Source organism: Dreissena polymorpha, chromosome 6 (genome assembly GCF_020536995.1).
Source record: "Dreissena polymorpha isolate Duluth1 chromosome 6, UMN_Dpol_1.0, whole genome shotgun sequence".
Taxonomy (NCBI): Eukaryota; Metazoa; Mollusca; class Bivalvia; order Myida; family Dreissenidae; genus Dreissena; species Dreissena polymorpha.
In genome coordinates this window covers 98,188,944-98,204,103 of record NC_068360.1, presented here as the reverse complement: position 1 = coordinate 98,204,103, position 15,160 = coordinate 98,188,944, and the positions used below count along the sequence as shown (strand labels likewise).

The window sequence follows — 15,160 nt, the reverse complement described above, 5'->3', positions numbered from 1 at the left end:
TTAAATGGTTAATGAAATTCAAAAGCAAAAAAAAAATCCTCAATCTTTTAAAGAAAACACTTTGTGTCAAACTTGGATTTATGACAACAGTTTATTTGTTTCACAACAACAAAAGCATAAGAGCAGAGGAAAAAAAAAGTAATGATAGAAGTGTGATTAAGTGTGTGCATTTCAACCTCTGCATGTGGTGGCAGTGGTGTAGTGGTTATGGTGTCTGTCTTGCATAATAAATAGTGTATATTATGTGAGTGTCCAATAGAGATCAAGTTTATCGTGCAAGCTTCAAGCCAAGCGTTATAATCTTGATCTCTATCCGACCCTCACATAATATTATATTTATCCGATTAATTTGTGGTCGTTTATCGCCCTAAAATCAAAGCAATAGCAATGCTTTCCCAATATTTGCAATGAGCTATTTGTTTACTTTAAACATCATCATTTGTTATGACATCATGTTGTATCATACAGTGTTTTAAAAGTAGAGATCGCAAAAAAACATGCTCAACAAATATCAATAGTATAGAGCTCAAGTTTATAGTATCAGTAGTTATTCTATCGGTTTTTATGTAGAAATAGGATAAACTTTGTGAAGGAGTGGTCAATCCTACTTCATACCTTACAAACAAGTAGTAATTGAATACAGAAACTGTTGTGTTTGTATACAGCTACATGGTTTGCAAGTTTATAAACAGAATGCAAGTTTATAAGAAGTGTACAATGTATGCATGTGTACTTAGTAAATCTTTGTAAAAGCACAGAAAATACAAGTACAGCATGTAGTAACTATACTTTCTATATAAGACAGGGATCTTAATTATAGTAACATAATATGGAAATTTGTAATACAATCACTGTTTTCTCGTGTAAATGGTAAATACAGATTTGAAAAGAAAATGTGATACCAACACCACAGTGTATAGTTCAAATATTCATTTCAGTGCACATTAATTCAACACAAGGACATTTTTTCGTTATGGGTCCATAGCATAAATAATGCAACAACTGACCAATTGGGAAATTCCGAGTCTAGGGAAATGGTGTGCTTTTGAATTTCCCATGCTAGTTGAAAAGTCTTTCCTAGCCCTGGACATGTTGGGATTTTACTATTTTTTTTACAAATAAAAACATACCATTTTATTTCAAGAATAAAATAAAATAATGATGGGGTCAATTCTTCATAAAAAAATTCCAACGAGCACATGTTGGCAAGAACTGTTGGGCAAATTGATGTTGTTCAGAATCATTGAATGTTTTATATAGTTGAAAATGGATTGAAGAGATGAGTTAAGGTTTCCTCATGTTTTTTACAAAAATAACATGATAGATTGTCATTTAAACTTTTCATTTCATATATAACAGAGATTTTGTACCAAAGATTCTGTGTACAATTCTAGTTTGAAGAAATTGTATATATGTATCTCTGGAGTTTTAAAAAACAAAGTTATGTGTAAATTTCTAATCAATATTATTAAATAACAGAGATTTTGTACCCACGATTCTGTGTACAATTCTAGTTTGAAGCCATTGTATATAATGTATCTTTGGAGTTTTTAAAAACAAAGTTATATGTGAACTTCCAATCAATATTGTTATATATTTCAATATATATATTTATACTTGTTGGTTTTTCTATAATTAATGTGTATGTGCTATATATAAATTTATTATGGTTTTGCTTTAAAACAATCACATGTGTGAATTTTTTAATATACATTCTACCGTCAAGTTCCTGAAATAGATTTTAATATTTTATTGGAATGACTGTAAACGACTGTACATGTTGATAATGTCATATATAATCTATGTATTTTTATTATTTTAAACAGATTTGTCTACCTTACAATATGTTTGTCACATTTACATACTAATCTGCTTAAAATATCTTTTTGGTGAATTTACAAATTATAGGTCAAATTACGCAGTGCATTAACAGTATTTTTTTTACATTATTAAATTTGAAGTCTTTATCAAACCTGAGTGAGACAAATGTCAATTTTCATACAAAAATTTCATTATTTAAAAACACAATGAATTGTACATCATTGTTAACATTGCAAGACTGTTAATTAATTTTTCTGTTTCTGTGTTATTTTATGTATTATGAAAAAAAATATTTTTCATCCTATGAAATTATCGGTTTTCCAGTAATTTTCATCATGAATTATAGAAAATAATGGTTAAAAGCATGCTTATAGAATTGTTTAAAATTTGAATTGCTTTCTTTTTTTCATCAATTAAATGCACATAAAATGGAATAAACTGTATTAATGATTGTTGATGAAAAAAATGGTCTTCTATTACAACCAAAAATAAAAAACTTACTTCGAAGAGTGCATGTTGTTCTTTAAAAAAAAAAATTCAAATAATTAAACCTAATGTACAAGTCTCCATACATGTCAAAAACTTTCCAAATGAAATAAACCAGGGAAAACAATAAAATATGACTTTGAAAATTGAAAATTGTTGTTCTTATTTTTAAAATAACACATCCAGATGTGTTAACAAATTATACAATAACAGCATATCAATATATGCTCTTTGATGATTTACAGTGAAATATGTGTGACAAAAACTGTATATTTCACTGTTCAAACAGTGAAAAATATCTTTAATTCTCACTGTAATTTTTCATTGTTTTTTGTTACCAATCGTCTACAGTAAATGCAAAATTGTGAAATAACGTAGCGTCATGTAATTCAGATTCCCGCAGAATTTTCTGATAAACATGGATTTCATAGCAGTAAGTTTGTCAACTTGGCATAAAATACTAAGAAAATGTGTTAGTTTCAATAGACTATCTAATTTTATTAACTCGTGATCATTGAAAGTAAATACTTTCACTTGTTGCTTCGCCACTCACGAAAAGAATACTTTCTATTTCTATGATCTCTTTACCAAAAAACAACAAATATCCTATCTTTATTTCACATAATCATTCAGCATAAATCAATTGCATATTGTTTGTTCATACATATATGAGCAACTATTGCTAATGGTGTCGAGCAAAGAAGGTTTGCCCAGACGGTGTATGAGCAAAGGGTGTTTGCCCAGACGGTGTATGAGCAAAGGGGGTATGCCCATGCGGTGTATGAGCAAAGAGGGTTTGCCCAGACGGTGTATGAGCAAAGGGGTTTGCCCATACGGTGCATGAGCAAATGGGATATGCCCATGCGGTGTATGAGCAAAGAGGGTTTGCCCATACAGTGCATGAGCAAAGGTCCATCTATTTTTAATAGAGAACTCTGTACTCTATGGCTTTAATCTTTGTTTTTATGACCACTGACATTTGCATGGTCAAAACAAAGCAAATGAAGCTGAAACAGTCCATTCTAGAATTAATGTCGTTTTCCAACTTCACATAATAGACTGTTTTATATAAAAAATTAGCGACAGTGTAACAATGTTTAGTTTCGTAATATTCATTTATTTAGGCATAACTTTTCCCTTTGACATGAACTTAATTCAGAATGGGCTCTCAAAATAGGGCATTGTTACAAATTGGGCAAAAGTCAAGGGCAATACCGTCAAAATGCACTTTAACAACTCGGGTGACATTGAGCTTAAGTCGATTTTTTCTGTAAAATATTTTTACAGCGAACACACATAATGTCATTCTTTTTTAAGAAATACATGTCTTATGACTTAATATGGTTATTAGACTGTATATATCTTTTTTTTAAACAACCTACACAATATATTATTATTATAACCATAAGTTATGATAAGTGTTCAATTTCATCAGTGAATACTTAGGGAAAATAAAACCAATAGTGCTAACATTGGCTCTATTATCTTATTGACAAAAAAGTACTCTCCAAGACACCCCAGACACTTACCAAATTCATGATTAAACATTTATAATTGCTAAATTTTGGAAAACCTTAAGTAAATTTGCGTTTTAACTATTTCATATTTGAGGATTTTGAAAATTATGGACCCGAACGTCTGGTGTGTTTCGTCCCAATATCAGTCTGCAAAACTAAGTTTTTTGTCTTCATAGCCAATGTGGCTATGAATCTTTGAAAATGTCATAGCCAGAAGAGTTTCATGTCCAGAAAAAATAATTTACAGTGACATTATTATGAAAGTAATATCAACAGTCGTTATATATCAATTGCAATTGGGGGGGGGGAGGGGGGAAGATTGCATACTAATCAGTATCCCAGGTTTCAAACTTTTATTCCATCACATCTGACACTGAGAGATTTTTACAATATAATATTTTGAATGATAAACACTGTTACGGTTATTTCGTTATTTCAAGCTATTGTAATAAAGAAATTTAAACGTTTTACTTAATGTATAAAACCCCTCGCACTATTATTTTATTTATCGGCGTAGAATGCAAGTTCAGTTTACCAAAAGTATTACTTTTAAATAGGCGAGCCAGACTTTACACTCTCTATAATATCTAATGGATATGACTAATGATAGAAAATTAAGGGAAGTAATTAAGCGTTGTCACTGTAAGAATTTACACCTGGAATGCGTAATTGATTATAACATGTAATTGGTTTATTTGCTCTGAATTTTTTTCATTGCAATTCAGGCAATATATATTCAATTTTTCTATCGCTAGTGCCGAGATTTCATCGCATTGGCAATCAGGCTTTGGGTTAATTTTGCAGACTGCCCAATATTACAGAAAGTAAACTTGTGAACTTCTGGATGAAGCACAAAAATTACATTAATTAATAATTGCTTTTAAGTAGGGTATAAGAAAAGATGTGTTAGTCAGAAACACAATGCCCCCTTCTGCACCACTTTGAAGCCATATATTTGATCTTTGACCTTGAAGAATGACCTTGACATTTCACCTGTCAAAATTTGCAGGTCCATGAGATAGACATGCATGCCATATATCAAGTTGCTATCTTCAAATTTGCAAAAATATTGACCAATGTTAAAGTTTTCGGACGGACAGATAGACTGACAGAGAGAGAGACAGTTCAAAAACTATATGCCACCCTTTGAGGGCATAAAAAGGTTCCCATACGTCTTTCTCTTACAGTAGGTCATATTAAAATAATGCTTATGACCAGAAGTTACAAACTTTACTTACTGTTAATGTTTTGTCGACTCGTACCGTGTTTCCGGGACTCATCAGTTGGAGAAACACCATCAACTTGAGTCAACAGAACAACTTTAAAACTGCTAAATAACTTTTAAACTAACAACAAGAATTTTAAAGCGAGATTATACGATTTTGTTAAATATCTATGAATTTATATAAAATGTGTAAAAAACATATTATATATAATACATATATTTCAATATCAAATAAAATTAAAGTTAAGAAGAACAGGAAAAGAAACTACGCTGAGGCTGATATTTGGGCCATTTACCAGGCCTTTTACCTGGTGCGCTGACTGCGATGTAGTTTTTCTTGGGTGAAAAGTCGCCTGTAAATGGCAAAATAACGCATAACAAATGCTAAATGTAAACATCGATTGGAAATGTTTCATTAGTATGTTTATATTCCTACTCACATAAATTGTGTTCTTCCCCATCTGTGTTTACACGGGCTTTGGACCGTTCCCTGAGAACAAAGCGTTCACAGGAAGCAACATTAAGGAGTGACACATCAGCACCTCCCCACCCTCGAACCGAAACTCTGAGTTCAGGGGTGTCTTACCCGTCGTTGTTGATTTGACCTAGTTTTTAACCCTATTTGAACTAAATAAACCACCAATCCAGATATCATCAAGATAAACATTCCGGTTAAATTTCATAAAGATTGGATGAAAACTGTGACCTGTATTGTCTACACAAGGTTTTTCTATCATTTGACCTAGTGACCTAGTTTTTGACCCCAGATGACCCAAATACAATCCCAACCCAGATTTCATCAAAATAAACATTCTCATCGAATTATATATGAAAACTGTGACCTCTATTGCCTACACAACGTTTTTCTATTATTTGACCTAGTGACCTAGTTTTTGACCCCAAATGACCCAAATACAATCCAACCCAGATTTCATCAAGATAACATTCTGACTTAATTTCATACATATTTGATGAAAACATGTTGACATATTAGTTGTAAATATATGTGTTTAGACGATGTACAATGTGCAAGTCTTGAATAAAAAAGTCTGTCTGTCTGTCTGTCTGTTTGTCTGTCTGTGACCTCTATTGTTTACACAAGGTTGTTCTATTATTTGACCTAGTTACCTAGTTTTTGACCTAGTGACCTAGTTTTTTACCAGACAACCCTAAAACAATCCCAATCCAGATTTCATCAAGATAAACATTTTGACCAAATTTTATAAAGACTGGATTGAAACTGTGACCTCTACTGTTCACACAAACTGTTGAGAGACGCACGCACGGACGCCAGACAACAAACAATCACATACAGTACAGGCAACGTGTACTTTGACAAACGCCACTCGTTGCGGTGTTCATTTTACGGTGTTCGCTTAAACAGATAAAAGTGTGATAGAAACGCAAAAATCACAACATTCGCCATATCTCTAAACTATCAAATGAATTTCTGCATGTTTCTATTTAAAGATTTGATGTAATAAGCGCCCAATCAGAACAGGTGTATTGCAACATTCGTAAATCACCTGACGCCTAGTGTGCGCGTTGTGTAGAGTTCATGTTCTGTTACAAATTGTAGCCACAAATAAATACATGTATATATGCCCATGATATTTTCATTTTCTTTGTTCTGAACCATAAAAAGCGCGCAAAAATTGGCATGGGTGTATTTATTTTTGACACAAAATCTTTGTAGCGCAGACAACATTGGGATCTTTTAATTTCGATTTAAATTTTCGTAGTGAATTTCTTCCTAAGAACCGGGGTAGCTTGCGAATTATTTGGAATTGACATTTCATCTGATTAAAATAAAAATCAAACACGCTGTAACACGCTATATTTAGATTTCATGCAACATGTACAAGTTATTTTCTGGAAATCGGGAAAAATGAAACCCAATTTTGTGAAAACAAAAAGGGCAATTGCATTGATTAACACCATAAAAGTTAATAGTATTGATTATCTAAACGCTTAGTTTCAGTTTCCGACTTAACGTACTGCCCGAGTTTAAGTACACATAAAAAATGTGCACATAATATCAACATGTACATAAAGTATATGATTTTATTTTGTACATGTACATTTAAAACGTGTGAATGACTCTCACAGACAGGTGTTTACGGTGGCTGCGCAGCATCGCGGTGATCACGGGTGTTCCTGTTTACGATAGCGTGCAATCGCGGCAATTTCAGGTGTTCGCTGAACACCGCGGTCAGTAGTGTGTCCGCCCCCCCCCCCCAAAATGTCACCCATTGGGACAATTGAACACCGTGGACACGCGTTTTTGTCAAAGTACATATTGCCTGTACTGTGAGCTCACCATGTAACTTTGTGACAGGTAAGCTAAAAATAGAGTAAATCAGGTCCGTGAAGCAAAGTTTACATGTAATTTTATAGGGAGGGCTACCATCCCGAAACCCAAAATACCGTCACACTTTTTATTTTAGCTTCATAGGCGCATCGATTATTACAATTTTTCGGCCACAACTTTTTCAGCCATTTTTACTCTTTGTCCGAAAGTAGACTTTTACCCGCTTATTGATTGGATGACCAAAGTAATAATTAACCAAATCGCGCGTTGTTATTTCAGGTAAAGATAAAACATTGACCTTTCTGTATCAAATAGTCAGAGTACAGGGCACTCTACTATCTATGGCTATATATTAAAGAATTAAATCGAATTTAGTAGGATTGGCATGGTAATCAAATCGATGCATTTAATTATAGTTATAACTCGTATTAGCTGCTCAGTGGCAGGGGTATCAACAGGCGCCATCCGATTCAATGTTCCTAGGCTCAGCTTATATCACCTTATCGGGCTTCTTCTCCCATTTGTAGTTTAAAAATCCGAGTGTCACTTGTGTTCGGAGGCACAGCACTTAAAAAAAATTTCGAGTGTCACATGTGTTCGGACGCACAGCACTTTAAAAAAATCCGAGTGTCACATGTGTTCGGAGGCACAGCACTTTAAAAAAATCCGAGTGTCACGTGTGTTCGGAGGCACAGCACTACAAAAAATCCGAGTGTCACTTGTGTTCGGAGGCACAGCACTACTATTTACGTAAAACATTAAATAACATTGACAAAAAAGATGATTTCTCCATTGCAACACAGACGCTCTATGCATTTAATACATAAAGTGCCTCGCCGATGATGCTAACGGTGCGTGCATAAAAATCGCACTCCGTTAAAAATGTTGATGTGGCTAAAAAACGTTCCTCCAGTACAGTTTAAATTTTATCGCGATTTTTTTTATTTTGGCTTTTAATTTTGAATATAATGATGTAGGGTCGCAGCAAAATAATAGGCCCCGTTGGGGAACCGTAACCACAACATTATTTTGAACCCCGTTGATGCTGCACCCTGTAAATGTTATTAGCAATTTAACAATTGCTCAGTTATACAATTTTATTTCACGGTCAAAGAATTATTCCATTTCTGATATTGCTTGCAAATGCTATTTTACTTAAAATTAAGAATATCAACTGACAAAAGCCTTAAAAACAAGAAAATCAGTGAAACTGATGGATGCTCCCCGATGACGGGCTTTGTCAATCTATGTGTTAAAAACCACCTAAAAAAACTATTATAAGCCTTGGTGACCTTGACCCTAGTGACCTCATCAAAAGGTAGAGGTCCATGCAAGGTACCTACATGCCAAATATGAAAGAGATCAGTAAAGAATTGAAGGTGCTATGAGAAACTGTTACAAACGTGTGACAGAAGAATCTATTATTAGCCTCAATGACCTTAACCCCAATGACCTCAAACCTATTCATAAGGTAGAGGTCCATGCAATGTACCTTCATGCCAAATATGAAAGAGATCTGTTAAGAAACTGTAACAAAAGAGTGACAGAAAAATCTATTATAAGCCTCAGTGACCTTGACCCCAGTAACTTCAAACCTAATCAAAAGGTAGAGGTCCATGCAAGGTACATACGTGCCAAATATGAAGGAGATCGGTTAGTTATTGAAGGTGCTATGACAAACTGTAAAAAAAGTGAGACATTAGAATCTATTATTAGCCTCAGTGACATTGACCCCATTGACCTCAAACCTCATCATAAGGTAGAGGTCCATGCAAGGTATTTACATGCCAAATAAGACAGACACACAGATTGTTTTATTGACGTAAACTTTACAGTTTTTTGTCATTTACAAAATAGTTATACAAAGCATTAAGTCAATGTGAGAACAAATAAGAATATTTAAACATCATATTGATCGCGTAAAGATCATCTAACACTGTATTATGTGAATTGGGAATAAGACATCAATTTGGGAATAAATTGTGTTTTATCAAAAGTGCATAATATGCAGTTTTATATGTTGCATTTTTTTAGTTTTACAAATTATACTTAAAACATATACTTGCATATATAATAGCATCATTAAAATTGATTATACTTCAAAACTGGATTTCTTATTAATAAAAAAAAAAAACTCATGAAATGATACTGTGTCCATGCCGCGCATGCACACGGTTTCAAAATACACTTTAAATGATACAAATTCAATCACTGTTAATGAAAGTCATGGAAAATTTCTTATTAAGCTTAAATTATAGATAATGTATTACAAAATATATGTAGATCATGAAATGAATAGTTTTGTTTGAGAAAATCACCAAAATGATGTCCATTCGCAGTTTGATGTCTTATTCCAAATTCACATAATACAGTGTTATATTCATACATACATGTACATGAATTTAATAAAGAAGTTGAACATAATAAAGATTTGTTTTACAAGTATTAATAATAAAAAATAAATAAATGTATTCATGTTTCGCCAGATTAACATATACTGATGATGAAAACAATTATTTGTTATTAACTTTCATAGAAATATTGGAAATATAAGAAAGAGATTGGTTAAGTTTTAAAGGTGCTATGAGAAAATGTAACAAAAGTGTGACAGAAGGAAGGACAAACTGGCAACTATATGCTCCGCCGAAATTTTATTTCGGAGAGCATAAAAACTAATTACTAGAGAACATTATATTTACAAAACACAACAACATTAATCTAACAGTATTTACAATTTTACATGCAATAATATATTAATAATTAATATCCAATGCTAACACAAACCTTTAAACATCATGTATATTTACATAACAAACAACATTAATTTTACAGTATTTACATGCACAAAAACCCAATGAAACATGTATATATTTACATAACACACAACATAAACTTTCATGTAACTCATCACCCTTCAATCCCATGAAGATGCTTTTCCGTTATCCAGCATATATTGAGAGTAAAGTAAGATTGAAATCATGGGTCGGAGTGGGCCGACAAGATACAGGTTATTAGTAGTCTATTTATGTTTTGATACAAATTTCCTATGTTTATTCCGACAACCTTTTTATTGGGATTATATTTTTTATGCTTGACATGTTTGTAGATATTTTGTTTTTTGTTTATTTGTTAAATAGATTTGACGATGGTAATTTCAGATTTATGTAAAAATTGTCGATTTTATGTGCCTTTCAACAGATGCAGCCAGAGCAGGGCGAATAGACAAGAAGCCGATGACGCTGCGTCGAGGGACCTGTCATCTATGCCCTGCTCGGCGACACCTCTCGTGGCTATTGTTGATGGGTCGGAGTGGGCCGACAAGATACAGGTTATTAGTAGTCTATTTATGTTTTGATACAAATTTCCTATGTTTATTCCGACAACCTTTTTATTGGGATTATATTTTTTATGCTTGACATGTTTGTAGATATTTTGTTTTTTGTTTATTTGTTAAATAGATTTGACGATGGTAATTTCAGATTTATGTAAAAATTTTCGATTTTATGTGCCTTTCAACAGATGCAGCCAGAGCAGGGCGAATAGACAAGAAGCCGATGACGCTGCGTTGAGGGACCTGTCATCTATGCCCTGCTCGGCGACACCTCTCGTGGCTATTGTTGATGGGTCGGAGTGGGCCGACAAGATACAGGTTATTAGTAGACTATTTATGTTTTGATACAAATTTCCTATGTTTATTCCGACAACCTTTTTATTGGGATTATATTTTTTATGCTTGACATGTTTGTAGATATTTTGTTTTTTGTTTATTTGTTAAATAGATTTGACGATGGTAATTTCAGATTTATGTAAAAATTGTCGATTTTATGTGCCTTTCAACAGATGCAGCCAGAGCAGGGCGAATAGACAAGAAGCCGATGACGCTGCGTCGAGGGACCTGTCATCTATGCCCTGCTCGGCGACACCTCTCGTGGCTATTGTTGATGGGTCAGAGTGGGCTGACAAGATACAGGTTATAAGTAGTCTATTTATATTTTGATACAAATTTCCTATGTTTATTCCGACAACCTTTTTATTGGGATTATATTTGTTTGACATGTTTGTAGATATTTTGTTTTTTGTTTATATGTTAAATAGATTTGACGAAGATGATTCGTCCATTGCGTCGCAGGCTCTCTTTGCATTTAATACGTAAATCTCTGATATGATGGTGAACATGATTTTGTCTGTAATATCAGATTTATGTAAACAAAATTGATTATATGTGCCTAGCAGTTGTATGTTAGGTGCCTACATACATGCATGTACTCATGTTTTCTGAATATAATTTGTTCCATTAGAGACATGGTATTTATTTCCCAGATGTAATTTTAAGTTATAAATGCAATTGTCGTTCATAGATTAAAACAATGGCACATTCTTCAAGTGGTGTTCTCACTGTATTTATTGAAAAATTTTGTTGTTCTGTTTCCTCTAAATTTCCGTGGCACAATTGAACACGCTCATCACTGTAAAAAATATAGTGATTATTATCAACACACCCAACAGTAGTGTAGTGTTGGTGGTGATGATTGACAGACGCTTTGAACTCATAGGTCTCGTTGTTAATAAAAATGTTATTATCAAGAGAGATTCTCTTTTGTGCACTACGATGAATATTTATTATCAGGAGACTGGGCGGTCTGACCAATTCACGTTTGACATCATGTAACTTTTCACCACAATGTTCACAATTAAGCAATTTCTGTTCCATTAGCCATTTGTTAATGCCCTCTTGTATACGTATTTGTGTTTCTTCTAGATCTACAAGATTGATTAAGATTCTTTGGGATCGGAATTGTTCTTTGATTTTTGAGGAACTGCAACTTTGACATGTTTTTGTAGTTTTGACAGTTCCCTTGTGAATTTTGCAATCGTATGTTTGATCAAGACGGTCAAAAAGTTTAACAAGGAACTCATCCGCATCGTGTTCTATTCCTAGGCGCCAACCAGGGAGCAGGGACTCTGTTAGTTTTATAATTGGCATTTTAGGGAGATCCCTTAGGGGTAAATTGTGATGCCGATAGGCACGATTTACAACCTCATTCAGTGCACAAAGAGGACAAATCTCATTTTGAAGGTGGTAACCAGAGCATTGCTGGTGCAAGTATTGACACTCCCTTAAGAAGGCATCAAAACTTCTGGTATGGCAAAGAGCTATAATTGGGGCATTCAAAAAGCACACATTATTTCCACTGTTTTGCAAACCTTTAAATGTTTGTCTGGAAATATCAGGTCGAGTTTTTAGGGACAGCAAATTTTCATTAGGTATGGGATGAAGAGGTGACAATTTTTGTTTTGGGGTTGGTAATTTCCTTTTCTTAATGTCACATGATGGGCCTCCGAGAGATAACTTATCGTCAAATTGTCTTTTTAAAACCTTTGGTTTAACAGATTTGTTCTTTTGGTAATTAGTCAAGGTTTCATAATCCTCTTGACTTATGTGTGGTGCTGCTTCAGCTACCAGATATTCCTGGGTTTCGATCAACTTTTCAAGCACTCTCATAATAACATTTGTATCGGTGTCTATAAACATAAGTTGCACGATGCGAATCAGTTCCTCTTTGTCCTTTTTGATACTTAACCTTTTTGCAAAAGCTTGATCTATGATACTGTCTGCCAAATCATTATAATGAGTAGTCCAAAATGGGTCGCCACAGTTTTTATGTCGGTACATGCGTTCAGACTTAACTTTTACGGCTTCTTCAAATGCTTGTGCATCAAGAACATTTTCCTTAAGCCTTTGTACTTTAAGGTCCATGTAATTTGGAAAAGTACGTATATGAAGATGGGCGGGACTTCTAACCCTAGAAATGGCAACCAGGAATATGCCAGGCACATGAAACCAGCCATCCAGATCAACTTCAGCCAATGGGAAATTAGCTCCTTGTCCTTTAAAACTTGTTGCTGCATCTCCTCCTTCGAGTGGCAAGGCGATTCTAATCATGGGTATGTTTGACTTTGTCTTCCCAGCTTTTTGTTTGTAACTTTCAACAGGAGGAATTGGGACATAATTTTCGCATCCTGGTAATCTTAAAATATTTGGGCCTGAGTAATTGGAAGCTTCTATTACCATAAAATCAGGCATTTCTGGTGGGTTACTAGGACCCTGAAACTTACAGGTCATGTGTACGCCTGAAGGAAACTCATCAACAGTATCCTTACAATAAGGAACATCATCAACAGAAAGCAATACACTCTTTGGGGGAATCTGCTGTACTTTTCCACATGTATCGATTGGTTTTGTAGTAATGCAGTTTTGTAATTCTCCTGTTTTCAAATCTGCACTAGTTAAAGAAGCAACAATGCTGTCCCTGTTATATATTGGTCCCACCAAAGTATGTAATGATCCATTGTAGAGACCTATACTTGGAGCAATGTTACGTAAGAGCATGACTCTCATTCCCCTGCATGCGTGCCAGCTGGGTGGGGCACCTTCAAATTCTTTTGCAGACATTGCTCTCAGCTTGTTTTCTTTTGCTGCTGGACGATGTATTGAGTCGATTCGCATTATCGGATTTCCTGTTATTTTGTGATGTCTGAGAAGAGCTTTTGCGTTTTCAGACTCAACAGTTGACCTATTTTCATGGTTTTTTGAATGAAAATGATACCCATGGATGATATGTGCACTGTTCCACTTCCCGTCCATCTTCATATCACGTTCTGTTGCACAGTTTTTCCTAAGGAATAGCATTTCTTTTTCCCTGCATTTTTTACCATACCTCATATTGACAAGCACTTTTCCAGTGAAACATTGACTAATGGGATCAACATCTGTTCTTTTGACTTCAGTCAAAAACACAGCATCAAATTGGCCCAGCATCAGATCTTTCCGACAAGCAGTAATATCATCTGATAAAAGACGATCTTTAGGCGATGTTAAGGATTGCCATTTGTCATAGTTTGGTATTGTTTGTAACGGTGGAAATTTGAAGACCTGTCTAAACCTTATCAAACCATTAATAGAAAGGGAACTGCATTTTTTGTTTTCATGCGTGTACGAACGAGCGCTCCAGAGAGGTTCAGCTGCAATCGGAAGAATCTGTGCTGGGTCCCCAATAAGAACAATGCCAATATTGTCGAGATCAATGTTGCACTGAATCAGTCGTTCAGTTACAAAGGCAAATATCTCTCGTGACAGCATGGAAAACTCATCAACAATGAGGAGAAAGAATTTTTTGGGGTCAAAATTGAGCAAAAGTCTGGAATATGTGGCAGATGTTTCTTCCAGACGCAAATCTTTTTCATTTAGATGGACAGGTATACAAAAAAGTCGATGCAAAGTCTCTGACTTGAAGTACATCTGACTTGATGCAGCTCCTGTGGGAGCTGCAAGTTTGATTCTGTCTGTCCAAGTGCTTACCTGTGCATCTGAATCAGGGTTAGATTGTAAGAGGCTTATTACACTGCTTATAATGCATTTTAGTGTCCAGCTTTTTCCAGTACCTGGATTGCCCATTAGAATGAGACGCAAGGGGTTTGGGGGAGGTGCTTGTTTATTTTTTTCCCAATTTAATCTAATTTTAACATAATCAACAACAATGTCATGAGCCATCTTTTGTTTATCATTTAATGAAGATGCTTGAAATGAATTACTTGACAAAACTCCTTGTGTGTTTGTGAGATTTGAAATATGAGCATGTATTTCAGCCGTAGAAGGTATAACATTCTCTCCTAGCCAGCTCTTCATAAAATCAACACCTTCAGGATTAGCTAAAACGTCAGAATCACTGAAACATGGCTTGGAATCTATGCACTGCTGCGGGGCAGACCGCAAGCGATCAACGGGGTTTTGATAAAATT

General features: G+C 34.4%; 1 protein-coding gene across 1 annotated transcript; it reads right to left on the bottom strand.

The window, feature by feature from the left end:
* Window positions 1-5,725: 5,725 nt before the first annotated feature.
* Window positions 5,726-15,047, bottom strand: LOC127834210 (uncharacterized). Its single transcript, XM_052359867.1, has 2 exons — window positions 11,066-15,047; window positions 5,726-10,744 (listed from the first exon to the last, which is right to left on the bottom strand). Exon 1 carries the CDS (start codon window positions 15,045-15,047, stop codon window positions 11,694-11,696), a length of 3,354 nt encoding a protein of 1,117 aa, XP_052215827.1. The 3' UTR covers window positions 5,726-10,744; window positions 11,066-11,693.
* Between the last annotated feature and the right edge of the window lie 113 nt (window positions 15,048-15,160).

What these genes read in the sequence shown, in the direction of transcription:
- LOC127834210 (XM_052359867.1), bottom strand. Translation starts at nt 15,047, where the DNA reads ATGAAGAGCTGGCTAGGAGAGAATGTTATACCTTCTACGGCTGAAATA.